We start from the raw sequence: 27385 nt of genomic DNA on the forward strand, positions 1-27385 counted from the left end.
GGATCATGAAATCTGGTCTTATGTGTGCTTTTACCTTATATTATACAGATTTCACGGGGGCAACCAGCGTTTCTCAAAATTGGGTTCCTGACCCAAAAGAGATTTTCGGGGGGCTGAAGGTTATTTTAGGTGAGAGGGGTCACAGTGTTGCCAACTTTACTTCTGTGCTGCCTTCAGAGCTGGGCGAATGGCCAACAGGCACCACTCTCCACCAGGCGCCAAGCTCTGAATGCAATGCCCCACCAGCAGCAGCACAGAAGGAAGCGTGGCAATATCATACCATGCCACCTTTACTTCTGCGCTGCTGCCTTCAGAGATGGGCAGCCAAAGAGTGGCAGCTGCTGACTGAGGGCCCAGCTCTGAAGTAGTAAGGCAGTGAGGGTGGCAATACCATACCATGCCATCCTTACTTCTGCCCTGCTGCTGGTGGCGGCTCTGCCTTCAGAGCTGGACTCCCAGCCAGCAGCCGCCACTCTCCGGTCACCCAGCTCTGAAAGCAGAGCCTCCGCCAGCAACAGGGCAGAAGGGTAGCAGTACTGCAACCCTCCCTACAATAACTTGTTGGGGGGGTGGGGGTCACAACTCCTTTTTGGGTCAGAATCCCTGCAATTACAACACCGTGACATTTCAGATTAAAATTTCTGAAATCATGACATTTATGATTTTTAAAATCCTATGACTGAAATTGACCAAAATAGACCATGAATTTGGTAGAGCCCAACTTATCAGGAACACAACTGAGAGTAACCAGTTGTCCGGACATAAAGCCCATGCTTGCACCAAGTTGAGTAGTGCTCCGATGAACTCTGTCTTCTGGACCAGGATCAAGGTGGACTTCTGGACATTTAACAGAAGGCCCAATGCTTTGAATGTCGATTGGATGAGCCTCCATTTGAGCTCTAGACCAGCCAGTCGTTGAGGTATGGGAACACGTGGACTATCCTTCTTTCTGAGGAAGGCCGCTACTCCCAGCAGGCACTTTGTGAAAACCCGCAAGGTGGCCAACAGGCCAAACAGGAACACTGCAAACTGGTAGTGGTTTCAGTTCATTATGAACTGCAGGAAATGTCTATTTCTATATTTCAGGTTTTCCTGGTCACCAATCGAGGGCAGTATACCAATCCCCGAGATCCAGCGAGGGAATGATGGAAGCCAAGGAAACTATGCAGAACTTCAGTTTCTTGAGATATTGGTTAAGATGTTGCAAGTCTAGAACGAGTCAGAGACCACCTTTAGCTTTTGGAATTAGGAAAGAGCAGGAATAGAACCCCTTTCCTCTCAAGTGAATGGGAACCTCCTCCACAGCTCCGACCTGAAGGAGGGACTGGATTTATTGCTCCAATAAAGGCTAGTGAGAAGGGTCCCTGAAGAGGGACTGGGGGAAGTGGGGAGAGGAAAGGTGGGGTAGAAAGGAATTGGATGTTGTAAACCTAGTTCTATCATGCTAAGAACCCAGTGATCTGAGGTGATATGGGTCCAGGCATCCAGGATGTAGAAAAGGTGGTTGGAGAATGGGGGCCAGCTGGATCCAATACATATGGGATTGCAATATCGACTCTGAGCGTCTTGTTGAAACAAGTGTTTGGACGACCAAGTGTGCCTGGGAGTCAACTGTGCAGGACCTGTGGAGGAAGACTGGGGAGGGGCCCTGCACCTAAATCCCCATTCCTCCTCCTCTGTTGGTCCTGCCTGGCAGTCTGCAGGATCTAACAGCTCATCTGCTGTGGCCTATACTGCTTCCTTGAACCTGCCGGTACACAAAGTCCGAGGGATTTCAAAGTTGCCTTGGAGTCCTTAAGGCCATGCAGTCTATCTTCCGTCTTCTCCGAGAAAACCAAGGAGCCCTCGAACTGGAGGTCCTGGAAGGTCTGTTGCACTTCCTGGGGAAGCCCTGAAGACTAACTGCCTGCAGGGATGCTCAAGCAATGGTCTTTCCTTATTCAATTAGAAAGGAAAACTCCAGCCTGGGGAAGTAGCTCCCTAAATTCTGTCAGCAACTCCCACATATTAAAGTCATAGCGCCCAGCAGGGTATGCCTTCTGCCCAAAGTGGCCATGGAAGTGCTAATAAATAAATACAACTATGACACTGTTGGCATTACTGAAACTTGGTGGGATAATACACATGACTGGAATGTTGGTGTGGATGGGTATAGTTTGCTCAGGAAGGATAGACAGGGGAAAAAGGGAGGAGGTGTTGCCTTATATATTAAAAATGTACACACTTGGACTGAGGTGGAGATGGACGTAGGAGATGGGAGTGTTGAGAGTCTCTGGGTTCGGCTAAAAGGGGTAAAAAACACGAGTGATGTCGTGCTGGGAGTCTACTACAGGCCACCTAATCAGGTGGAAGAGGTGGATGAGGCTTTTTTCAAACAACTAACAAAATCATCCAAAGCCCAAGATTTGGTGGTGATGGGGGACTTCAACTATCCAGATATATGTTGGGAAAACAACACCGCGGGGCACAGACTATCCAATATGTTTCTGGACTGCATTGCAGACAACTTTTTATTTCAGAAAGTTGAAAAAGCTACTGGGGGGAAGCTGTTTTAGACTTGATTTTAACAAATAGGGAAGAACTCGTTGAGAATTTGAAAGTAGAAGGAAGCTTGGGTGAAAGTGATCATGAAATAATAGAGTTTACAATTCTAAGGAAGGGTAGAAGGGAGTACAGCAAAATGGAGACAATGGATTTCAGGAAGGCAGATTTTGATAAGCTCAGAGAGCTGATAGGTAAGGTCTCATGGGAATCAAGACTGAGGGGAAAAACAACTGAGGAGAGTTGGCAGTTTTGCAAAAGGACGCTATTAAGGGCCCAAAAGCAAGCTATTCCGATGGTTAGGAAAGACAAAAATGTGGCAAAAGACCACCTTGGCTTAACCACGAGATCTTGCGTGACCTACAAAATAAAAAGGCGTCATATAAAAAATGGAAACTAGGTCAGATTACAAAGGACGAATATAGGCAAATAACACAGGAATGCAGAGGCAAGATTAGAAAGGCAAATGCACAAAATGAGCTCAAACTAGCTATGGGAATAAAGGGGAACAAGAAGACTTTTTATCAATACATTAGAAGCAAGAGGAAGACCAAGGACAGGGTAGGCCCACTGCTCAGTGAGGAGGGGGAAACAGTAACGGGAGACTTGGAAATGGCAGAGATGCTTAGTGACTTCTTCGTTTCGGTCTTCACTGAGAAGTCTGAAGGAATGTCTAATACAGAGAATGCTTACAGGAAGAGGGTAGGTTTAGAAGATAAAATAAAAAAAGAGCAAGTAAAAAATCACTTAGAAAAGTTAGATGCCTGCAAGTCACCAGGGCCTGATGAAATGCATCCTAGAATACTCAAGGACTTAATAGAGGAGGTATCTGAGCCTCTAGCTATTATCTTTGGGAAATCATGGGAGACGGGGGAGATTCCAGAAGACTGGAAGGGGGCAAATATAGTGCCCATCTATAAAAAGGGAAATAAAAACAACCCAGGAAACTACAGACCAGTTAGTTTAACTTCTGTGCCAGGGAAGATAATGGAGCAGATAATTAAAGAAATCATCTGCAAACACTTGGAAGGTGGTAAGGTGATAGGGAATAGCCAGCATGGATTTGTAAAGAACAAATCGTGTCAAACTAATCTGATAGCATTCTTTGATAGGATAACGAGCCTTGTGGATAAGGGAGAAGCGGGGGATGTGATATACCTAGACTTTAGTAAGGCATATGATACGGTCTCGCATGATATTCTTATAGACAAACTAGGAAAGTACAAATTAGATGGGGCTACTATAAGGTGGGTGCGTAACTGGCTGGATAACCGTACTCAGAGAGTAGTTATTAATGGCTCCCAATCCTGCTGGAAAGGTATAACAAGTGGGGTTCCGCAGGGGTCTGTTTTGGGACCGGCTCTGTTCAATATCTTCATCAACGATTTAGATGTTGGCATAGAAAGTACGCTTATTAAGTTTGCGGACGATACCAAACTGGGAGGGATTGCAACTGCTTTGGAGGACAGGGTCAAAATTCAAAATGATCTGGACAAATTGGAGAAATGGTCTGAGGTAAACAGGATCAAGTTCAATAAAGATAAATGCAAAGTGCTCCACTTAGGAAGGAACAATCAGTTTCACACATACAGAATGGGAGGAGACTGTCTAGGAAGGAGTATGGCAGAAAGAGATCTAGGGGTCATAGTGGACCACAAGCTTAATATGAGTCAACAGCGTGATACTGTTGCAAAAAAAGCAAATGTGATTCTGGGATGCATTAACAGGTGTGTTGTAAACAAGACACGAGAAGTCATTCTTCTGCTTTACTCTGCGCTGGTTAGGCCTCAACTGGAGTATTGTGTCCAGTTCTGGGCACCGCATTTCAAGAAAGACGTGGAGAAATTGGAGAGGGTCCAGAGAAGAGCAACGAGAATGATTAAAGGTCTTGAGAACATGACCTATGAAGGAAGGCTGAAGGAATTGGGTTTGTTTAGTTTGGAAAAAAGAAGACTGAGAGGGGACATGATAGCAGTTTTCAGGTATCTAAAAGGGTGTCATCAGGAGGACGAGAAAACTTTTTCACCTTAGCCTCCAATGGTAGAACAAGAAGCAATGGGCTTAAACTGCAGCAAGGGAGATTTAGGTTGGACATTAGGAAAAAGTTCCTAAATGTCAGGGTAGTTAAACACTGGAATAGATTGCCTAGGGAAGTTGTGGAATCTCCATCTCTGGAGATATTTAAGAGTAGGTTAGATAAATGTCTGTTAGGGATGGTCTAGACAGTATTTTGTCCTGCCATGAGGGCAGGGGACTGGACTCGATGACCTCTCGAGGTCCCTTCCAGTCCTAGTCTATAACTTCTTAGTATCCTTTGCTTTGGGCGCAGAACCCGGCTGTCCATGGTGATCTTGCTCACAACCATCAACGCCCCCTCCCCCCGGGGGGCGGAAGGGGAGTGCAAAAAAGGACATTTGTACCCCTTGGCAGGAACAAGGTATTTACACTCCATGCACTTTGCCATTGGTGGGAGGGAGGCCAGGGTTTGCCACAGGGCCTTAATCGTTTCCATGATGGCATCATGCAGTGGTAGAGCCACTCCAGACAGGCCCACTGGTGAAAGAATGTCCAGGAGGCCATGGGTCACCTCCTTGACCACCTCCACTTGGACCCCTAGGCTTGAGGCTACCTGTTTCAATAGGCCCAGGTAAGTCTTATGGTCACCCGGAGGTGGGAAAGCCCTGGTGCCACCATGGCCTCATCTGGGGAGGAGGAAGAGGAGACTAATGTTGGACCAGGCACCTCAGCTGGTTCTACAGCATCCACAGGAGCCTACAGGGCTTCCTCCTGGGCTCAGTGCTGTGTTTGGTACCAGAGTCCATTTCTGGGGTATCCCTGTGCGGTACTAGGAGCACCCTGCCTTCCGAAACAATTGAGTAAGAGCATCTCAGGAGATACCCTGAGGTTAGGGAAAACTCCCACGGGTTCCAGAAGGCCCACCGCCTTGTAGGCGAACCCCATGGAGATGATGGCCAGGCTCCCGGTGAAGAACTCAGTGCCAAGGTGGGGTGAGAATGGCTTAGGGAGCAGCAAGGTCAGTGGCGTTGATGGGGGAAATACAATTCCACTTCCGAGTCCAATGATGATGACCTATGCTGTGGAGACCAGGGCCATGCCGTGCCACTCGGTGCCTGAGAGGGTCACCAAGGAGATCTTGCAACTGTCAGTGACAGTTTTCCCTTGCACAGCTATTGCAGCATTGGGCAAGAAGCTGGTGGAGATTTCCTTCCACTTGGAGACACCAGAGGTGCCAGATCCTGATCCTCCAGTGAGCCCAGTACCAGCAGAATTAGCAGGCCCCACAGAGAAGGCTTCAGGAGTCGACGGCACTGCAAACTGGCTGGTGCATTGACCCTGAGGAGGCGTCATAGGGCGCTGTGGTGCAATGGGTGCGGGCACCTAATGGTGAGGTGCTGGGGACAGAGCGGCTCAGCATGGGTCTTGCTCTCGATCTCCCTTGTCCTTTGGCACCAGAGATCTGCTCTTCTCTTGGTGCTTACGGTGTTTCTTCCTGGTCTAGGGAAGATGATCGGTGCCCAGAGACCCGTGTCGATGGAGGAGCAATCGGCATTGAGGCCGAGTTGCTTCGGGCCATGTCCACGCACAGCTCCAAGGCCAGTCTTAGGGCTGCCTCCATGAGGAAGACCTTCAATCGAGCAGCTTGGTCCTTCTGAATTCAGGCTTAAACTCCTTGCAGATTTGGCAGTGGTCTTTTCTATAAGCTTCCCCTAAGCACTTGAGGCAGCTTGAGTGCGGCTCGTTCATAGACATAGACTTACTGCACAAAGTGCAAGTCTTAAACCCCAGTGACCGAGGCCTGCCTAGCACCGGATGGTGGACAGCTCCGCTGTCTCAGAGCGGTGGAGACCAAACTATCTAGAAACTACTAAAACTACACTAACTATGTACACTAAAAATGAGAGAAAATCCAGTAAGAGAAGGATTGCCTAAGCAATGAGGGTTCCAGCAACTGTCACGGGCAGTAAGAAGAAACTGAAGGGAATCAAGGTCATCAGAGCCCTTTATACAAACGCTATGACTGCATGATGCCAGAGGTGCTGGAGTTGACCCAATGGATACCACTAAGGGAAAAAATTCCAGCCACTGTGCTCGGGGTGTGCGAACACTACAATGGATGGACACGTGCAGGCACACAAAGAAGAAGAAATCTTCTAAAAAGGAAGGCAGCTGCCCCTAGTGTTGAAAAATGCCTAAAGGACCCTCCATTCCAAACCTTACCTAGCGTTTGCTTGATGTGTTTCTCTACCAACTTTACAGTACTGTCCAGCCTGCATTACCACTCTTTTTAGTATGCTAATCATAAAAGAAACATACCTCCTAAATAAAGTACAGAAGGTGCAAGAAAAAATAGCAGTGATCGAGTGAGCTAATATTATTAAATACTTTCCATTAAAGCAGAGTATTTTAACATTAGCCAAGCATACAGGCAGAAGTACGGTTATCACAGTTACAGAAACATCCATGCTAAATAAATGACTTCTTGAGGTTCTGCTATGAAAATTCACTATCCAATATTTTGAAAAAGTGTCTCCCTTCTGGTGGGGCACTATTGTGACTGTGCCTTGCTTTGAATTACAGCATTAAATACGCAAAGCGTGATTGAGGACCTTTTGAAAAATTACACTTCCCACAAGGAAAACCTTGGCTTCTTTGCTTATCAGTGGTATGTATATGTTTCTGTTTTTGCTGGTTTAATACACGACAGTAAAACAATTATAATAAAAATCACACATGAGGAAATTGAAATACAAAGCTATCTTTAAAACCAGGATTCTCCTTCAATATAAATAAGTGCACGGGCAACATACCATAGCATAAAACCCTGGGGTATGTGGGAAAAAAGACTATAGGCTTTGATGACATTCTGAGTCTACTGTCTTCCATGACAAGTTGAACTTGTTCATCTGATAAATAATTATATACATAGTTTTGCTGGTAGTTTCAGGGAGGCAATGAGCATTTCCACCTAACAGTTCTCTCTATGAAAGTGTATGTGGCAAGGAATGCTTTCACAGTCTAGGTTTACTGGATTTAATACATTATTTTATCCCATAATGCACTGTAAAACTTTATCATTCATTTAGAATAATTCCACTTGCCTTTACAAGGCAAGAAAAAGTGAAATAGTACTGTTCGATATCCATATGATGTTATTGATATTGAGAAATGTGTCTGAACTTTTTGGTGCATGTAAAACATGTAAATCAGAAATCCGTTTCCCTATTCGTTCTCTCAGACTGGTTAATTTAACCCTTTTGAATCAAGCTGGTTTGATTATTTGTTGTTAATTTAGTTCTTTTTCCTGTTCTGAATCCCAGTTTCTACCAATGAATGCTTTATACATATATATTCATCTGTGTAAACAGCCTTTGAGTTGTTCTCAAGCTGTTCACTTCAACTATTTACAGTCTGTAACTAGTCACCTCCGCTTACATTCTCTGACTGGGTGACAAAGTTTTTAAAATGGAGAGTAATGAATGGTCAAATAGCAAATAATTAAGGCCCTACTTGAATCACTGGATGATTGTTAAATAATTGTGGCTGAGTTGCAGACAAGACATGGAAAAATCATAGAAAAGTAATAATGGACCTTTAACAACTGTGGTAATGTGGAAAAGCCAGAAAAGATCTATTTGTTTAAGAAAAAATTGCTGGAATAATATAAACACTCAAGTATTAAGTTATGCCTAATTTTTTTTGTGATAACCAAACATTTTGCTGCAACTATATTCAGTCATTAATGCATGGGGGTGACAGCCCAAGCCCTAGCCACCCAGGGCTGAAAGTCTGAGCCCCAGCCTTTATCAGTTTGGATAAATGGGGATCTATTACACTAACGGGGGAAAAAAAACACGTGTTGCAAACCTGAAAATGTCTGCAAAATTGTGGACTGCACAGCAAGCTAATAAAAATCAAAATTGCACTGGAAGCCTAATATTGAGGAATCTGCAATTTCACAAATTTAAGTAGGGCCTTACAAATAATACATTTCTGGAATGAAATTTTAGATGAAAGAAATTTGTGCTAAAATCCATCAAACATCTGGGATTTATGAGTGTTTTCTCAAGTGTCTGTAAATATCCAGATTATCAAACAAAAAATACATTCCCATCAATAACAATGAACTCAACTCACATATTCTTGTAACTCCACACACATTGTTGTATTTTTCCAATCATCTCAACTTTTGTATGTTCTTCATACCTACGCTTCCCCTTCCTCTTAAGTTAATGTACATTCAGAAGCCATTCACTCCCAGATCTGTTCAATTTATCTTCAACCCTATATATCATCCTCTCACACAAGGCCACCAGCATAACTACAATCCAATCTGAATTTATGTCCCCATCTAGAGACTGAAAGTGACTCCAAATTTTTCATTTTAATTGAAATTGTGTAACCAAGCTACCACATGGCTTCATCATCAATGCTAAGTAATATAATGAACCTTAGCTGAGCTTCCTTTAAAAGCTATAAGGAAAGAAAGGCAGACATTTCCAGCCTTTCAAACAGTGTAGATTCACTATAACTTTCATAGATTAAGTTTCTTAGTCCAATAAATGCTGTTCATGTTGAGAAAAGATTACCAGGTCCTACAAGGTGTTCAGCACCTCCCAGGGAAAGTTCCAATGTGTTCTATCAGTACCAGCACTCTGCAGGGGGGAGAATGCTTTCCTGTAGCAGAAAAAGGTATCTCTGAACAACTGAACAAACTCCATCACTCAGATGACTTTGAGCAAAGGAGTCAGCAGTGATCACATTCCTGATTTTCAGAAGCTATCCTTCATCCCAGACTAGCAGCCATACATATGTAGATATAGTGATTCTGACTGAAGACTGATTTCATTAAGCTTAAATTGTCTCCAGATTCCACAAAAAGTTTTCCAGTTATACCCTAAGAACACGACTGATCAGAAAATTGTCTCCACTGAAAATTCCAGCTGAAAATCCAATCTGGAAATGCCTCCATGGTGCCTCATGCCTCCACTGCTCTGTATGGGCCTGGCTCCCTGACTAGACTACATCTCCCATAGTGCACGATGGCTTCCCCTATTGCTGAGCCACCATAATGCACCCTGGGAGTCCTTGGCCATGGTGTATCATGGGAGATGTAGTCCAGCTGAGGAACCCACCCCATAGAGGAGAATGGGAGCTACAACTCCCATGAGGCACCACAGCGGTATACCCATGTCAATATTTTTCCATTTTCAGGTGTTTTGATGTTGGACTTTTGGTTGAATTTTTTTTAATTCAAACTGTTTTTCAACAAAACTCTGCCTAGAACCCACATACCTTACACTAATTATTATTACCTTTCTCTAGAAATAATCCCACTGGGGGAAAATGGGACTACTCACAACAAAGTAGGCTCTACTCAATCTGTGAGTAAGGGTCAAAGAATCTGCCCATTGATTTTTTTGGTCGGATATGGAGGGGAGGTGAAGGAAAGGAGACATTGCATTTGTTTGAGCACAACCAGTATACACCAAGTTTACTCATGTCTCCCAGGTGTCCAGAAAGTGACTACATTGCCAGTGTTCCAGCAGTTGAGCCTATAAGCCTTCTACACATATAAGATTTCATTCTAGTTTTTATTTAACTTTTTAAATGTGTGCACTGTTCAGCACTTCAAGGGATTTCACTGATCCTGTTAACACAACTGTTATAATTAAAATGCTACATTAAATATATATGTGATCTCTAGTGAAAATTAAAGCTTCCGTCACAATGAACCAAAACAAAAAAATACAAATCACAAGAACACGTTGGAAAAATGACTACTGAAAAAGGGTATACAGAAATGATCTGGTAGAATCTTTTAAGGAAGGCTTGAAATATTGAAATTTTCACAGTTAAATGACAGTTATTGCCTATTTCTCCCCCCACCGATAAAATACAAAAAGAAATGTCATAGCTAAAAATAATAATTTACACAGAGGGAATGTTCAAAACTTATGCGGCACTTGCCGACAATGGGTGGGCAATTAGTTAAAGTAATTTATTTTAGAATATTAATTCCTTATTATCTTCCAATTATTAAAAATGCAGTGACTTCAGGTATCAATAGACAACAGTACCTGAAGGGTAATCCTAGGTCCTGGCACCTTTGTGTAGAAGCCTCTGAAAGCCACCCAACCAGCAGTGGCTGCTCAACACTTACATCCTACTCATGACTCCACCCCGCCTGGGCACTGAGGAATGACATTAAAGAGGCAATGAGCATGCATACGATCTCCCAAGATAGTCGAAGACTGGTTTCTCCAGTTGATTTACAGGGGGGTAAGAGACCAAGTTCCCTTCTTCCAGCACTGTCCTTGGCTGACAGCTCCAAAAGGAAACAAGGTGAGTGAGGTAATGTCTTTTATTGAGCCAAATTCTGTTGGTGAGAGAGACAAGCTTTCGAACCACACAGAGCTCTCCTTCAGGGCTGGGAAAGGTATTCAAGAGTGTGACAGCTAAATGCAAGGTGGAATAGATTGTTTAGCATAAGTAGCTAGCAAATATACTAAGGGACCATTCAAGGTAAAGTGGCTCATTGACACCTCTGCAGTCATAGGACAAAACAAGGCAATTAGTGGATTATAGGTTGTTGTAATAAACCATAAATCCAGCATCTCTGTTCAATCCATGATTTTTAGTGTCTAGCAGAGTTATGAGTTTAAGCTCCCAGGTTTGTCTTTGGAACGCGTTGTGGATGAGAACTGAGAGGTCAGATACGAAGTGATTCCTGAAATGTGTTCACCCACAGGTGGGAGGGTGGTTTTGTCTTTTATCATTTTTCTGTGTGAGTTCATTCAAGAGCACAGTGATTGTTTGGTTTCACCCACACTGAATAGATCTGGGACCGGCACAGCTACAACTACACTGCATAACTCCAGAAGGAAGCAGACAGCCATGAGAAAAGACAGAAGACCAGGCTCTCTCAGGCAGAAGAGCCAGCACCACAGGGCAGTCATGGGAATAAGAACCCAGTGATCCCCATTCCTAAAGAAGGAAGCAATTAACCCTGTAATAGCTGCATGGGAGTTACTGCAGCTCTGTCGTTCCAGCAAAGGTTGAGACATCAGCAATTCCTGGGCTATTTTTATACAACAAAACATGTATTGGTTACCTCCTTGGGAATAGGGAGCACTGGGGAGTGGAAGTGGCCTGTGTTTATATCAGTGCGGTCTCCCTCTAGCCCCATGTCCCCAGTGCTCCACACAGTGGTGCAAACAGAATTCTTTTCTTACCGGTATGCAGCACCAGCTGAAGGGGAGGGGAGAGGCACTTGACCTCCCCATGTGACCCCACCCTGTCCCCAGCCCGGGGCCTTGCACTCTCCCTCTCCCCATGATCCATCCCACGTTACCTGGGGAGGGGAGCACTCCCATGGGTGGATACGGCACAGCTCCTGTGTGGGCTACTAAGAGAAGAGGAGGGCTTGCTCTCTGGAACAATAGCCACTTCACAGTCACACCTGCTTTGGGAATTGCCAGCAGAAGAGCTTCAAACCAGCTCCCTCTGACAGCAGAAAATATTTTTTTCAGACATGCTGAAAAACCGAGCCCTACGCTAGCAGCTCCTCCAGCACGGCTGTACTGCCCCCAGCCCCTCCCCCAGCCCTTCCACGCAGCTGCATCTGCTGAGTCCTGCCCAGGGTCTGTACAGCAGCTCTGCCGGAGGATAGCACTGGGTGGACGAGGCAGGGGGCAGTACAGCCATGCTGAAGAAGCTGCCAGTGTGGGGTTCTGCTCCTTTTGTACTGCGTTTCCCAGGAGAGCCCTGAACCGCAGGGCTCTCCTGGAAACTGCAGCAGCGAAAAGAGCAGACAGTGGTACCGCTAGGCGGCCCCACACCAGCAGCTCCTCCAGCGCAGCAGCTCCGCCCCCAGCTCTGTCCTCCGGCAGGACTGCTGTACAGATCCCGGACAGGAGACGTACACATGCAGCTGTGTGGAAGAGCTGGCGGTGGTACAGCCACACTGGAGGAGCTGCCAGCCTGGGGCCACCCGATGGCCACACATTCTGCTCCTCCTCTGTCTTTCCAGTATGTTGTACCAGATATAAATAGCTTACTGGCACGGCATACCATACTGTCCTACTTACACTACTGGATCCACACCTCACTCCCACAGAGCATAAGTGAATCCACTCCACCCAGTAGGCATCAGGTCTGAGTCCTCGGGATCCATCAATATAGTGCACAGCCAGTTTCTGCAATACTAAGGGCCTATTGTCACGGAGTCCCCGGACAATGCTCTGGAACTGCTCCCCACAAAGCCAGTCAGGACTCTGGGGAGCCTCCTCTCCCTTGAAGCAGACTGTCTTCAGGGCAAGAAGCTCACACAGTTTCACCTTCCTAGGTCTGACCTTGGAACATTCAGCATATGCCCCTCCGTGCGCTTCCCACAGTGAGTCTGCCCAGGTGGGGTCCTGGGGAAGCCAGAGGGTCCTGCAAGCACTCCCACATCACAGTCAGATGTGACTCTTAGCCAGTCAATAAAACAGAGGTTTATTAGATGACAGGAACACGGTCTAAAACAGAGCTTGTAGGTACAGAGAATGGGACCCCTCAGCCGGGTCCATTGTGGGGCTCAGCAAGCCAGACCATCCCATCTGCCCTCACTTCCTGTCCCCAGCCAGCTCCAAACTGAAACCTCCTCCAGCCCCTCCTTTCTGGTCGTTGTCCCTTTCCCGGGCCAGGAGGTCACCTGACCTCTTCGTTCTCCCACACCTTAGCATCCCCTTGCAGGGGGGAAGGGCCCGGGCCATTAGTTGCCAGAAGACAGAGTGTCGGCCAGAAACTGAGGCATCCACACAGTATTCAGAGGAAACATTAAGAACAGTCCCACTTTATCACACCTATCACATCATTTACTGCATGGAAACTGGCCTGAGAAAGTAGTCCTAGGATTTGTCATTTCCTGTTAGGCTAGCAACAAACAAATATTTAAGTTTATCAAAACCAAAGAATACTTGAAAATAAACACTGACATCATCCATCAAAATTCATTAAAACACGAAACTGAAAGCCCAAACAACTCCAAGCTTAGCCATCTACTACAATGGGCTAGTTCACTGATAAGATTCCACTTGAAATACAGAGACTGGTTACGGCAACAGAATCTCCAGACTAATACTGTCACGAGAGCAGAGATGGAGAGAGGCTAACCCAAGAACAAAAGGGTTAGAGTGCCTATACCAAAACAGCTGTCAGAGGAGAAACAGTCACCACAAACAGCATTTTCCCCCCACTCAGAAAAAGCCAGTGGATGAGGTTGTTGAAGCATAAACAATGGATTCATTCAAGAATTAATGACATGATATCCTATGATTCGTGTACATCACATTGGACAACCCATGAAGAGTAAAGGGTCCTTTCTTCTCTGTATTTCTTATCTTTGGTGGGCTCTTAAGGGTCAAATTTTCAGCAAGTCTCCCTAATTGAACCTGCAGCTGCCGCAATTTGCATGGCCTCAAACCAGCATTTACACATGAAACTGTGGGTTTGGGCATGTGCAAACATATCCTCCTGCAAACTATTAGCACAATTAAGGAATCTAGCTGAAAAGTTGTCCTTAAATAAATTAAGTGTTGTGCAACTTAAACAACTTCTAAGGTAATGAACGACAGAGGGACTAATGAGCTCAGCACCCACCAGCAGCTCCCCATGGCCCTGCCCCAACCCCCTGCTCCAGGTCGCCTCCACATCCTCCGCGAGCACGCCACTGCGCCCTGCTTCTCCCCCCCTCCCTCCCAGCACTTGCGCCGCGAAACAGCTGATTCATGGGACAGGGAGGGAGGGAGGGGGGAGGAGGGGAAATGCAGCACACTAGGGGAAGAGGCAGGGCCGGGGCAGGGATTTGGGGAAGGGATCCAACATGGGCAGGGAGGGGGCGGAGTTAGGGCGGGGACTTTGGGGATGAGGTTGGAGTGGGGGTGGGGCCAGGGGCAGGGATGGGGTGGAGTTGGAGCGGGGCTACGGGAGGACGGTGCGGGCACTCACCAGCGCCGGAGAAAGTTGGCACCTATGCTTGGCAGTGCCAATCTCTGGACAACATGTGTATGCGTCTTCATTACCAGTACACCATCCAGTTTTTGGTGGCTGATAAGAAGGCGGCTTCAGCCACCAAAAACTAGATGGCGTATTTGTTATGTAGCTGCGTGCCCATGCCACACAAGATTGGGACCATCAAGAAAAATCTTATTTATTACCTCAGTCAAACTGGATGCTTAGCCTCTAAGGGGAAAAAACTAGTGAGCATCTGTGGCTGCTCTTTGGATTGCCCCAGCTGGTGAATCTGCCCTCTGGCTTACAAGAGTGTTTAAAAACTGTAAAACTACGCATGAGTGACCCCTCACTTACCAACATTGTGGCTTGACTTGAGCCAGAGCTCCTTTAGTACAAGTACATAACACTTACCAAGCACTTTTTTTAAATTAAAGTTAGCAGCTTGTGGTGATAAACATGGATCCTTCCTGAACATACTGTAGCTTAAGTCATGAAACACTCAACTCAGCTAAGGACAGCTGCTCAGAAATTTAAAGGACATTTTCAAACAAAGTATCATAAAGCAAATATGAAAGGGTGTAATTGTGGCAGAGGTACAGTGATGTACCTGCTACTGCTCATAAAATGTTAATTCTGTGAGTCACACCAGCTTTGGGGCGGGAAATAAAAATATAAACCGGAGGGGAGGGTGCAAAGTATAACAAGACAAGGGAGCAAGAAAAGGGAAGGAACTTACTTGATTTTACTGAAGACGATGTCAACATCCGTGATTGTCACATTCTTCCCATCTATCACATGACAGTCCTTACATAATTTTGACCAGTTTTTCCCATGCATTTCTTTTCCTGTGGCTCTGGTATCTCCGTGGATGGCAAACTTTCTAAAAGCCTCTTCTAGAGCAGTAAGCTCTGCTGCCATGGCCCCTTCGTGGGAACTGTTTGACTCATAAGATAGCCTTTTGGTTGCTCTCTCTCTTGTTGGATCTGCAGGAGACTTTGGAGGAGTCTTGTCTGCAGGCTTAGTGGACTTTGTTTTATTGTCAGACATCATGCTGCAAAGAGGAGGGGAAAAAAGATCAGTGCATTCCCTGCAGATTAATTTGCATAGTTTACCCTCTTTATTAGTTTGTCCCTTGAGAACTAGACTTTCCACATGCTACAGTCCATGTTACAATCTGTGAAGGGAGCTTACCCTACACACTTAGTAGTAACTTGATACTTTCTAGTAGTGTTTATGTACATGGAGAGCTAGTGTGTGGCAATCCAAGGTGCAAATCTACAGCATGCCAGCTGAACACAAAATGGCAGCACAGACCCTGCTACTGCACACTAAATGCTTGAAACAGCGGTACGTCAAAATACACAATGGAACTTTTAGTGCCTGGAAACAAGTCCACACGGCCAGGGATGCTTGTTAAATTCTTGGACAGTGCCCTTGTGTTAACAAAACTAACTACGAGGTAAAAGATCTGAGAACTGACCTGCTACAGTATGTTGGATTCAACACCTGCAGGAAGTAGTAGGACTAGAAAACCATGTTCCTATTCCAGATGATGCCATTCAGATTTGATTTCATCTGGTCCCTCTGCTTTACTTTCTTTCACTCGCAGTCTGATATCAGGGGTGCTAGAACAATTTTTATAGTGGGGGCGCTGAAGGTGGAAACCATGTATCTGGGTTGTTATTGCTACTTCAAGCCAGGAGGTGCGACAGCACTCACAGTACCCCTGGTTCCAGCACCTATGTCTGATATGCCCGATATGCCCTTCTGGAGAAACTTGGGCAAACTGCTAGTTAGCATAACACCTGTTTGCAGGCAGCATCAAGAAGCAGCAACAATACAAAAGAGCAGTACAATTTCTTACAATTAGAATCCTCCAACACTGATTTATACAGAGCACTCATCAGTGGTAAGGGGAAAATACACAACGCCAATCCAGTTCAACCCTCTCTGGATATGGACTGGAAAGCTCTCTGTACTTACTCTGTGTTTGCTTCTGAAATGGGTAAGAGACCACAACCTTTTAACATAGTTTAGTTAGTTTGTGTAGAGAATACCACATGTGACCAAGTGTGGGTTTTACTCCTGAATTACGTGCAAAGTACTTTTTGTTTGATCCCACTGCTCACAAGGGTGAAAGTGTGAAAAATCAGGATGGGGTGGGGGGTAATAGGAGCCCATAATAAAAAAGCCCCAAATATCAGGACTGTCCCTATAAAATCAGGACATCTGGTCACCCTAGTGCTCACATATGACAGCAATTAATAGTATATAATGCCTAGATTAGATTTTGGCTCAGCTTCTGCCTCCCCTCAGGCCAGTCACCAAATTATCTGATGTAACCTCAGAGGACTCAGACATAGCCTGAGTCCCACACTCTGCAACAGCAGCTGACCATCAGCTATTTGTTGTGCAACACCTGCTGATCTATTTGGGGCCTTTTCCAGGATAGAGCCTGGGTCCCAAGGACATGCCTTAAGCCTGCCCCAATACCCACCAGATACATAGACACCAGGCTGTATTCAATCTCGACGTATGAGTACAGGTTGTAACAACATGCAACTAAAGACCATACCACTAGAATTCACACTCTCAGCAAATGTCACATGGCCAATGATTAGCATCTCCCACCCTTAGGCAGAAGGGGGGAGAAAACAGATGGACAAAGTTTAGTATTGGAACAGTAAATTTCCTTTTTTCTAGTATTTCAGATTTGTTGTTTAAACTATAATAATGTAATTGTCATTTGAATTTTCTACCTTAACTCGTTCTTAAATTTACTTCCCAGACAAAAATATTTAAGAAATCACTATTATTTCACATTTACCAGCATTTTCAGAATTCATACTCTTAAAGCATCTAGGTTAGTTCTACACAACTCTCAAGACCCTCACAGGTTTTCCCAGACATCACTTTGATTCTGTTAACAAAACCATACAAAATTATTGCATACATCTTTACCTATTTTCAACAGAGCGCACCCTCTCTGTAGGAGTCTTTGTTAAGAGCTGAGAGAGAAATCTATTGTGAAGTAGGCGATTAGAATGAACTTCTTGAAGCTAGATTTTTTTTTGCCCTACACTATAGGCAACCTTGTAACAAAGACTACTACAACAAAGGGAGCTTTGTACTGGCATTATATGATAAACTTGCACCACGTAACGTGTCCATTAGTGATGTAGCTCAGACTGTGAAGCAGCACTGTATATTTTTAAAAGGTTTAAATAAAGACCCAGATTTCCAAATAAATTACATTAAAAAAGGAGAGGTCTTCATACTACTAAGAACATAAGAATGGCCACAATGAGTCAGACCAAAGGTTTACCTAGCCCAGAATTCCGGCTTCTGACAGTGGCCAATGCCAGGTGCCCCAGAGGGAATGAACAGAACAGGCAATCAAGTGATCCATCCCATCGTCCACTCCCAGCTTCTGGCAAACAGAGGCTAGGGACACCATCCCTGTCCATCCTCACTAATACCCATTGATGGACCTATCCTCCATGAACTTATCTAGTGCTTTTTCAAAACCTGTTACAGTCTTGGCCTTCACAACATCCTCTGGCAAAGTGTTTCACAGATTAAGTGTGTGTTGTGTGGTAAAAAAAATACTTCTTTTTGTTTGTTTTAAATCTGCTGCCTATTAATTTTATTTGGTGACCCCTAGTTCTTGTGTTAAAAGAAAGATTAAATAACACTTATTTACTTTCTCACACCAGTCATGATTTTATAGATTTCTATCATATCCCCCAGTAGTCATCTCTTTTCCAAGCTGAAAACTCCTAGTTTTATTACTCTCTCCTCATATGGCAGCCGTTCCATACCCCTAATCGTTTTTGCTGCCCTTTTCTGAACCTTTTCCAATTCCAATATATCTTTTTTGAGATGGGCGACCACATCTGCACACAGTATTCAAGATGAGGGTGTACTATGAATTTATATAGAGGCAATATGATTTTTTCTATCTTATTATCTATACCTTTCTTAATGACTCCCAACATTCTGTTTGCTTTTTTGACTGCTGCTACACACTGAGTGGATGTTTTCAGACAACTATCTACAATGACTCCAAGATCTCTTTCTTGAGTGGTAACAGCTAATTTAGACCCCATCATTTTATATGTATAGTTGAGATTATGTTTTTCCAGTGTGCATTACTTTACATTTATCAACATTGAATTTCTATCTGTCATTTTGTTGCCCAATCACCCAGTTTTAAGAGGTCCTTTTGTAGCTCTTTGCAGTTGGTCTGGGACTTCACTATCTTGAGTAGTTCTGTATCATTTGCAAATATTGCCACCTCACTGTTTATCCCTTTTTTCAGACCATTTATGAATATGTTGACTAGGACTGTGCTCAGTGCAGACCCCTTGGGGACACCACTATTTACCTCTCTCCATTCTGAAAACTGACCATTTATTCCTACCCTTTGTTTCCTATCTTTTAATCAGTTACCAATCCATGAAAGGATCTTCCCTTTTATCCCATGACTGCTTACTTTGCTTAACAGCCTTTGGTGAGGGACCTTGTCAAAGACTTCCTGAAAATCTAAGTACACTATATCCACTGGATCCCCCTTGTCCACATGTTTGTTGACCCCCTCAAAGAATTCCAGTAGATTGGAGAGGCATGATTTCCCTTTACAAAAACCATGTGGACTCTTCCCCAACAAATTAATATTCATCTACGTGTCTGACAATTTTGTTCTTTACTATAGTTTCAACCAGTTTGCCCGGTACTGAAGTCAGGCTTACTGGCCTGTAATTACTGGGGTCGTCTCTGAAGCCCTTTTTAAAAATTGGCATTACATTAGCTATCCTCCAGTCATTTGGTACAGAAGCTGATTTAAATGATAAGTTACAGACTACAGTTAGTAGTTCTGCAATTTCACATAAGAGTTACTTCAGAACTCTTGGGTGAATACCATCTAGTCCTGGTGACTTACTGCTGTTTAATTTATCAATTTTTTTCCAAAATCTCCTTTAATGACACCTCAATCCGAGACAGTTCCTCAGATTTGTCACTGAAAATGAATGGCTCAGGTTTAGGAATCTCCCTCACATCCTCAGCCATGAAGACCAATGCAAAGAATTCATTTAGTTTCTCCACAATGGCCTTATTGTCCTTGAGTGCTTCTTTAGCATCTCAATCATCCAGCGGCCCCACTGGTTGTTTGGCAGGCTTCCTGCTTCTGATGTACTTAAAACATTTTTTGCTATTACTTTTGAGTCTTTGGCTAGCTGTTCTCCAAATACTTCTTTGGTCGCTGATGCTAGAACAAGAGTGACAGATTTTAAGAAAACCCCCAGTGCTGTTACAGCCTAAGAAAAGAGGCACTAAAACCATGCCACAAAGATCTAAAAACTTCAGCTCTGTCAAACCAGTGGGAAAAGTGAATTCTGGAGTGGAAGACCCTTCAGTGAGAATGCCCTGCTCCATGTCCATAGAAGTTTTTGAATCTAGGAGCCATTAACTCAGGTGCCCCAGCTGACCTTAACTGTCACAAAGGTTTCCTAGGGAAAGGAAGGGTCTCTGATAGCCAGCACTATGCCGACCAGATTTCATAGGTCAGTATTAACATCTTGAATTGTACCCAGCAAGAGGAGTGAAGTTGTCAAAGACCTGCTGTGGTAGGACACCAGCAGCTGACATCATTCAGCAGCCCCATGTTGCACCAGCTCATTTTTCCAGGAAGTTTTCAGTGGTCATCCCATGTAGAGTAAATGGCTGCAATTCAGTCTAGAAGCCATACACTTGAAAGTCAAATTTCAGATGAAAAGCAAGTTAACTTCAAAGAACTTCTCTGACTATCTAAAATACAAGATCCAATATCTTATAATTAGGGCTGTGCCTTTTCTCATGGCTGTCACAGATTTCCCTGGAAAAGCCCTTTTGCTTAGACCACCATATATCTATAATTAGGGCTGTCAATTAATCACAGTTAACTAACATGATTAACTCAAAATTAATTGTGATTAAAAAAATTAATCACAGTTTTAATCTCACTGTTAGACAATAATAGAATACCAATTTTAATGTATTAATTTTTTGAATGTTTTTCTACATTTTCAAATATTTTGATTTCAATTACAACGCAGAATACAAAGTGCACTTTATATTATTATTATAAATATTTGCACTATAAAAGAAATAAGATTTTTCAATTCACCTCATACAAGTACTATAGTGCAATCTCTTTTTCATGAGAGTACAACTTAAAGTAGATTTTTTTTTGTTACATAACTGCACTCAAAAACAATGTAAAACTTTAACACCTACAAGTCCACTCAGTCCTAGTTCTTGTTCAGCCAATTACTAGGACAAACATGTTTGTTTACATTTACAGGAGATAATGCTGTCTGCTTCTTATTTACAATGTCACCTGAAAATGAGAACAGGCGTTCGCATTGTACTTTTGTAGCCAGCATTACAAGGTATTTACATGTCAAATATGCTAAACATTCATATGTCCCTCATGCTTCAACCACCATTCCAGAGGACATGTGTCCATGCTGATGATATAGTTTGCATGATAATGATCCAAAGCAGTGCAGTCTGATGCACGTTCATTATCATCTGAGTCAGATGCCACCAGCAGAAGGTTGATTTTCTTTTTTTTGTGGTTCAGGTTCTGTAGTTTCCGCATCGGAATGTGACTCTTAAGACTTCTGAAAGCATGTTCCATACCTGGTCCCTCTCAGGCTTTGGAAGGCATTTCAGATTCTTAAACCTTGGATCAACTGCTGCAGCTATCTTTAGAAATCTAACACTGGTACCTTCTTTGTGTTTTGTCAAACCTGCAGGGAAAGTATTCTTAAAATGAAGAGGTGCTGGGTCAAATATATGGCAGACTGTGGTTAAAAAAAAACAGCAGGGGACATACAATTCTCCCCCAATGAGTTCAGTTACAAATTTAATTAGCCCATTTTTTTAAACGAGTGTCCTTATCTCCCGTAAATCTAAACAAACTTGTTTGTCTTAGCGATTGGCTGAACAAGAAGTTAGACTGAGTGGACTTTCTAGGCTCTGAAGTTTTACATTGTTTTGTTTTTGAGTGCAGTTATTTTTTGTACCTAATTCTACATTTGTAAGTTCAACTTTCATGATAAAGAGATTGCACTACAGTACTTGTATGAGGTGAATTGAAACATTATCTTTTGTTTCTTTTTTACAGAGCAAATATTTGTAATCAAAAACAAATCTAAAGTGAGCACTGTACACTTTGTATTCTGTGTTGTAATTTAAGTCATATTTGAAAATGTGGGAAACATCCAAAAATATTTAAATAAATGGTGTTCTATTATTGTTTAACAGCGCAATTAATCACAATTAATTTTTTAATCACTTGAGAGTCCTATCTATAAATTTATCTGTACAAATCTTTGGTTACACTAGGAAGTTCAGCAAAAAGGCTACCTTGTATCTCGTTTAGGATTCATCATCAACTGAAGCTACATCCTTCCATGCCAAGTATCAGAGGGGTAGCCGTGTTAGTCTGGATCTGTAAAAGCAGCAAAGAATCCTGTGGCACCTAATAGACTAACAGATGTTTTGGAGCATGAGCTTTCGTGGGTGAATACATGCATCTGACGAAGTGGGTATTCACCCATGAAAGCTCATGCTCCAAAACGTCTGTTAGGGCATGGCTACACTGGAGAGTTGCAGCGCTGGTGAGGGGGTTACAGCGCTGCAACTCACTCTGTGTCCACACTTGCAAAGCACGGCCAGCGCTGCAACTACCTGGTTGCAGCGCTGGCTGTACACCTGGTCTGCTTGGGGTGTAGCAATTCCAGCGCTGGTGACGCAGCGCTGGTCATCAAGTGTAGACACCAAAAGCGCTTTTATTGGCCTCCAGGGTATTAGGAGGTATCCCAGCATACCTTTTCAGCCACTCTGCTCATCGTTTCACACTCCACTGCCCTGGGCTCAGGTGACCCGCCCTTTAAATGCCCCGGGAATTTTAAAAATCCCCTTCCTGTTTGCTCAGCCAGGTGTGGAGTGCAATCAATCAATCAGTGACCATGCCTCCACGCCCCAAACGAGCCCCAGCATGGAACACTTCCGAGCTGCAGGACCTCATCAGTGTTTGGGGTGAGGAAGCTGTGTAGTCACAGCTGCGCTCCAGTTGTAGAAATTATGATAGCTATGGGCAGATATCAAAGTCCTTGCTGCTAAGGGGCCATGAACGGGACGCGTTGCAGTGCAGGGTTAAAGTAAAGGAGCTCCAGAGTGTCTATTGCAAAGCCCGTGAGGGAAACCGCCGCTCAGGAGCTGCCCCCACAACCTGCCGTTTTTACAAGGAGCTGGATGCCATACTTGGGTGTGATCCCACTGCCAATCCGAGGAGCACGATGGAGAGTTCAGAGCAGGGAGAAGTGGGGGAGGGTGTAGAGGAAGCCGAGAGTGAGGCTACTGGGGTGGAGGGAGACACCCCGGAGTCCCAGGAGGCATGCAGCCAGGAGCTCTTCTCAAGCCAGGAGGAGGCTAGCCAGTCGCAGCAGCTGGAACTTGTTGGTGAAGAAGAAGCAGAGGAGCGTGTTCCCGGTAAGCAGATTTTATTTTTAGGATGGAAATGTTCTGGGAGAGGAGGGTGGGGGTTATGGCTGCCTGCATGCATGCCTAAATGTGGAATAGCCCATTGATTTGCTCTATCACGTCTCGGTAATCGGCCTCTGTAATCTCTTCAAAAGTTGCAGCCAGAGCGTGGGCAATGTGCTTGCGCAAGTTTATAAGGAGAGCCACCGTGGTCCTTGTCCCGGTCAGGCTAACTCGTCCGCGCCACTGTGCCGCGAGGGGTGGGGGGGACCATTGCTGCACACAGGCAAGCTGCATATGGACCAGGGCGGAATCCACATTGCTGTAGAAGACCCTCCCTCTCTTCCCAGGTAACACGCAGCAGTGATATATCTGGCAGTAGAAAATCCTGTTGAAAATGTAGGGATAGTGTTCAGTGCAGGTCCCAAGTAGCTGCTCTCTGCTTTCCCCAGCGCAGGTCCCCAAGTAGCTGCTCTCTGCTTTCCCCAATGCACAGAAACCCCAGTGAGCCCTCAGGCAGTTCTCCTTCCCAGAGGAGTAACTGCTGTGGCAATTGGGGGGGGGGGGTGTTCAGTGCAGGTCCCCAAGTAGCTGCTCTCTGCCTTCCCCAATGCACAGAAACCCCAGTGAGCCCTCAGGCAGTTCCCCCTTCCCAGGTGAAGTAGCGGCAGAAACACTCACCCCATTGCTCGCCATGCCTTCGCTGCCGTGGCCTCTCTGTGCTATGTTTGGTATGTGTAAATGATGCTACAAATAGTCTACAAACTCCTTCACTGTGATAATAAACAATGTAGCCTCTGTATTAAATGTTTCTATTTCTGTTATTTTAAGTGTCCTTGAATACTCCAGCCCTATCACCGCCTGCGCAAAGACTACAGAACTTGAGGAAAAATCCTAGGAAATCAAAAGAAGATTTGATCAAAGCAGTTATGAATCAGTACGCCAGAGACAGTAAGAGGCTGCAGGACTGGAGAGAGAAAATGCATGAGTGGAGGCAAACACAAAGCAGGAGAAAGGAATTGGCTATCAAGAAAAGCACAAAGCAGCTAATAAGCCTCCTGGCTCGCCAAACGGACTGTATGCAGTCTCTCATAGCCATGCAGGCAGATCAGTACCGTGGTAACCCCCACCCCTCCCAAAGCTCTCTCCCTTGTTCCCCAGTGTTTGCACAAAACACCTTTCTCTAGCAGCCTGGTTCTTACCACCACCAGCTGCCCCCAACACCTGTACGTTCACCTACCAGCCCTGAGAACTACAACCCTTACCCTATGCACTCAACCCCCATCACGATGCAGCATATTAATCCTGAAGTGCAGCAGGCATTGAACAGCAATCCAAGCAGGACATATTCAAACCTCTGAATGTACAGTCCACCACCCTACCCTTTTATGTACTGTATTTTGAATAAATGATTTCTTGGCTTTTAAAATATTTTTTATTATTGCAGAAAGTGAGAAATACTGTACCCCAAGGGAAAAACAGGCACAGCAAAGGCACCAAACATTACTGTTGGCTTTCAGCCTCAAATTGCTCCCTTAAGGCATCCCTAATCCTTGAAGCCCTTTGCTGGGCCTCTCTAGTAGCCCTGCTCTCTGGCTGTGCAAATTCAGCCTCTAGACGTCGAACCTCGGAGGTCCATTCCTCACTGAATGTTTCACCCTTCCCTTCACAAATATTATGGAGGCTACAGCACGCGGATATAACAGTGGAGATGCTGCTTTCCCCCACATCTAGCTTCCCGCAGAGACACCTCCAGCGACCCTTTAAACGGCCAATTGCACACTCCACAGTCATTCTGCACCGGCTCAGCCTGTAGTTGAACCGGTCCTTGCTCCTGTCAAGCTTCCCTGCATACGGTTTCATGAGCTATGGCATTAAGGGGTAAGCGGGGTCTCCAAGGATCACAATGGGCATTTCGACGTCCCCTACTGTGATCTTGCGGTCTGGGAAAAAAGTCCCGGCCAGCAGCTTCCTAAACAGGGCACTGTTCCGAAAGATGCGTGCACCACGCACCTTTCCAGGCCATCCTGAGTTAATGTCAGTGAAATGCCCACGGTGATCCACAAGCGCTTGGAGAACCACAGAGAAATACCCCTTGCGATTAATGTACTCGGATGCCAGGTGGGGTGGTGCCAGAATAGGAATATGCGTCCCATCTATTGTCCCTCCACAGTTAGGGAAACCCATTTGTGCAAAGCCATCCACAATGTCCTGCACGTTCCCCAGAGTCATGGTTCTTCTTAGCAGGGTGCGATTAATAGCCGCGCAAACTTGCATCAACACTATTCCAATGGTCGACTTTCCCACTCCAAACTGGTTTGCCACCGATCAGTAGCTGTCTGGAGTTGCCAGGTTCCAGATTGCAATAGCCACCAGCTTCTCTACTGGCAGGGCAGCTCTCAATCTCGTGTCCCTGCACCGCAGGGTAGGGGCGAGCTCAGTACACAGTCCCATGAAAGTGGCTTTTCTCATCCGAAGGTTCTGCAGCCACTGCTCGTCATCCCAGGCTTGCAGGACGATGTGATCCCACCACTCAGTGCTCGTTTCCCGAGCCCAAAGGCGGCGTTCCACGGTGCTGAGCATGTCCGTTACTGCCACAAGCAATTTAGTGTCTTGCGCGTCAGGCGAATCAATATCATCGTCTGACTCCTCACTGTCACTTTGGAGCTGAAGGAATAGCTCCACTGCCAAACGTGATGTGCTGGCAACATTCATCAGCAAGGTCCTCAGCAGCTCAGGCTCTATTTGTAATAGAAATAGCGCTGCAGACTCACAATGGCGCCAAACTGCTTGGAATGTGTAGCAAAGCACCACGGGGCATTGGAACAGGAAGCGGAAAGACCCGCACCCTTCCGTCCCCTTCCCACAACCCACAGCGCCAAAATGGGACGAGGTGCTCTGTGGGATAGCTGCCCACAATGCACCACTCCCAACAGCGCTGCAAATGCTGCAAGTGTGGCCACACTGCAGTGCTGGTAGCTGTCAGTGTGGCCACACTGCAGCGCTGGCCCTACACAGCTGTAACTCCCAGCGCTGCACAAATGTAAGTGTAGCCATACCCTTAGTCTATAAGGTGCCACAGGATTCTTTGCTGCTTATCATTCCATGCAATACAAATAAAATACTTATGTAAGCTTTCCAGGACAAATATTCACAAACCCCTTAAAAACAAAAATTAAGAAATTTAATCACGCCCAGAATAGCACAAAAAAACATGAAAGCTAAGAAACCAGCTCCATTAATTATTTTCCATTAATCAAAAACAGAATTTCAATTTAACTTATCAAAAACTGTGTAACCCAGCACAATCATGGAAAGGAGATTTACATTCTTAAGTGAATATGGACCAGTTGTGTATTTTCAAAAAGTAAAGCATGGTTATGAATTTAGGATAACTAAAAAGGATTTTGATTCTCCTTTATATTCTAAGCAGTGGAATATGAAAACAAAAACACCAACTTCTGTGCAATGTTAAGGGAAGAAGAACTTGAACACTGTATACTTAAAAACCTGAGCATTGGAAAGTCCAGAAATTCTAAGTAAAGGTTGAATTACACACGCACAAAATATGAAAATATACAATTAAGGTTACCCAAACAACTATAATTTTGTTTTTCTTCCCTCAACACCACCGAAAAAGCCCACTGAATTGGGGGGGAGGGGAGAGAGAGAGAGAGTGTGTCATCTAAAACTTATGACCTCCACACAGACAGCCTGAGCACTTTTTAGCAGGCCTGAGAATCAATGTTTTGCCACCATTCTCTTCCCCTCACCCCACCCAAACATCAGTCCACCATGTTCACACTACTATGCCACAAAGATGGCCGTCAGATATTTTTGTCCCTTCTTGAGTTTTGTTTTTGTTTTTTTTTTTGGGGGGGGGGAGGAGGAGGACAGGGAAGAGAGGGAACAAGGTTAGTTTTTGGAATGTGCCCCAGATGTAACAGACTCATGTTAAAAAAAACATTATGTGCATTTAGGTCTCTGCTCCTTTAAGCCTCCCATTGCTGGATCCCATCTCTGTGCTGAGGCCTTTGCGTAGCTGCCAACATTTTAAAAAAGCTTTGTAAACGGACAAGTGTTCAAATGAACTGGGGTTTCAGGAAGCCCTCGGCCCAAACAACTGGAGGATTGTGTGCGCAGCCCAGTGAACAGTACATATACACGATCTATCGTCTACAGCCAAGCACTGAAGTACAACCGCATTTGCTCCAACCCCTCAGACAGAGACCAACATCTACAAGATCTTCACCAAGCATTCTCAAAACTACAATACCCACATGAGGAAATAAGGAAA

General features: G+C 44.8%; 1 protein-coding gene across 3 annotated transcripts in view; it reads right to left on the bottom strand.

Moving 5' to 3' along the window:
• The window catches only part of TPPP (tubulin polymerization promoting protein), a 126777-nt gene that overhangs the window by 76141 nt on the left and 23251 nt on the right, over positions 1 to 27385 (bottom strand). For all 3 annotated transcript variants that reach the window (XM_050938266.1, XM_050938264.1, XM_050938265.1), the window contains one exon: positions 15293 to 15607. In XM_050938266.1, the coding sequence (XP_050794223.1) occupies positions 15293 to 15606 (314 nt within the window). In that variant the 5' untranslated portion in view covers position 15607. The remainder of the gene's footprint in view (positions 1 to 15292; positions 15608 to 27385) is intronic.

Source organism: Gopherus flavomarginatus, chromosome 2 (assembly GCF_025201925.1).
Source record: "Gopherus flavomarginatus isolate rGopFla2 chromosome 2, rGopFla2.mat.asm, whole genome shotgun sequence".
NCBI classification, from domain to species: domain Eukaryota; kingdom Metazoa; phylum Chordata; order Testudines; family Testudinidae; genus Gopherus; species Gopherus flavomarginatus.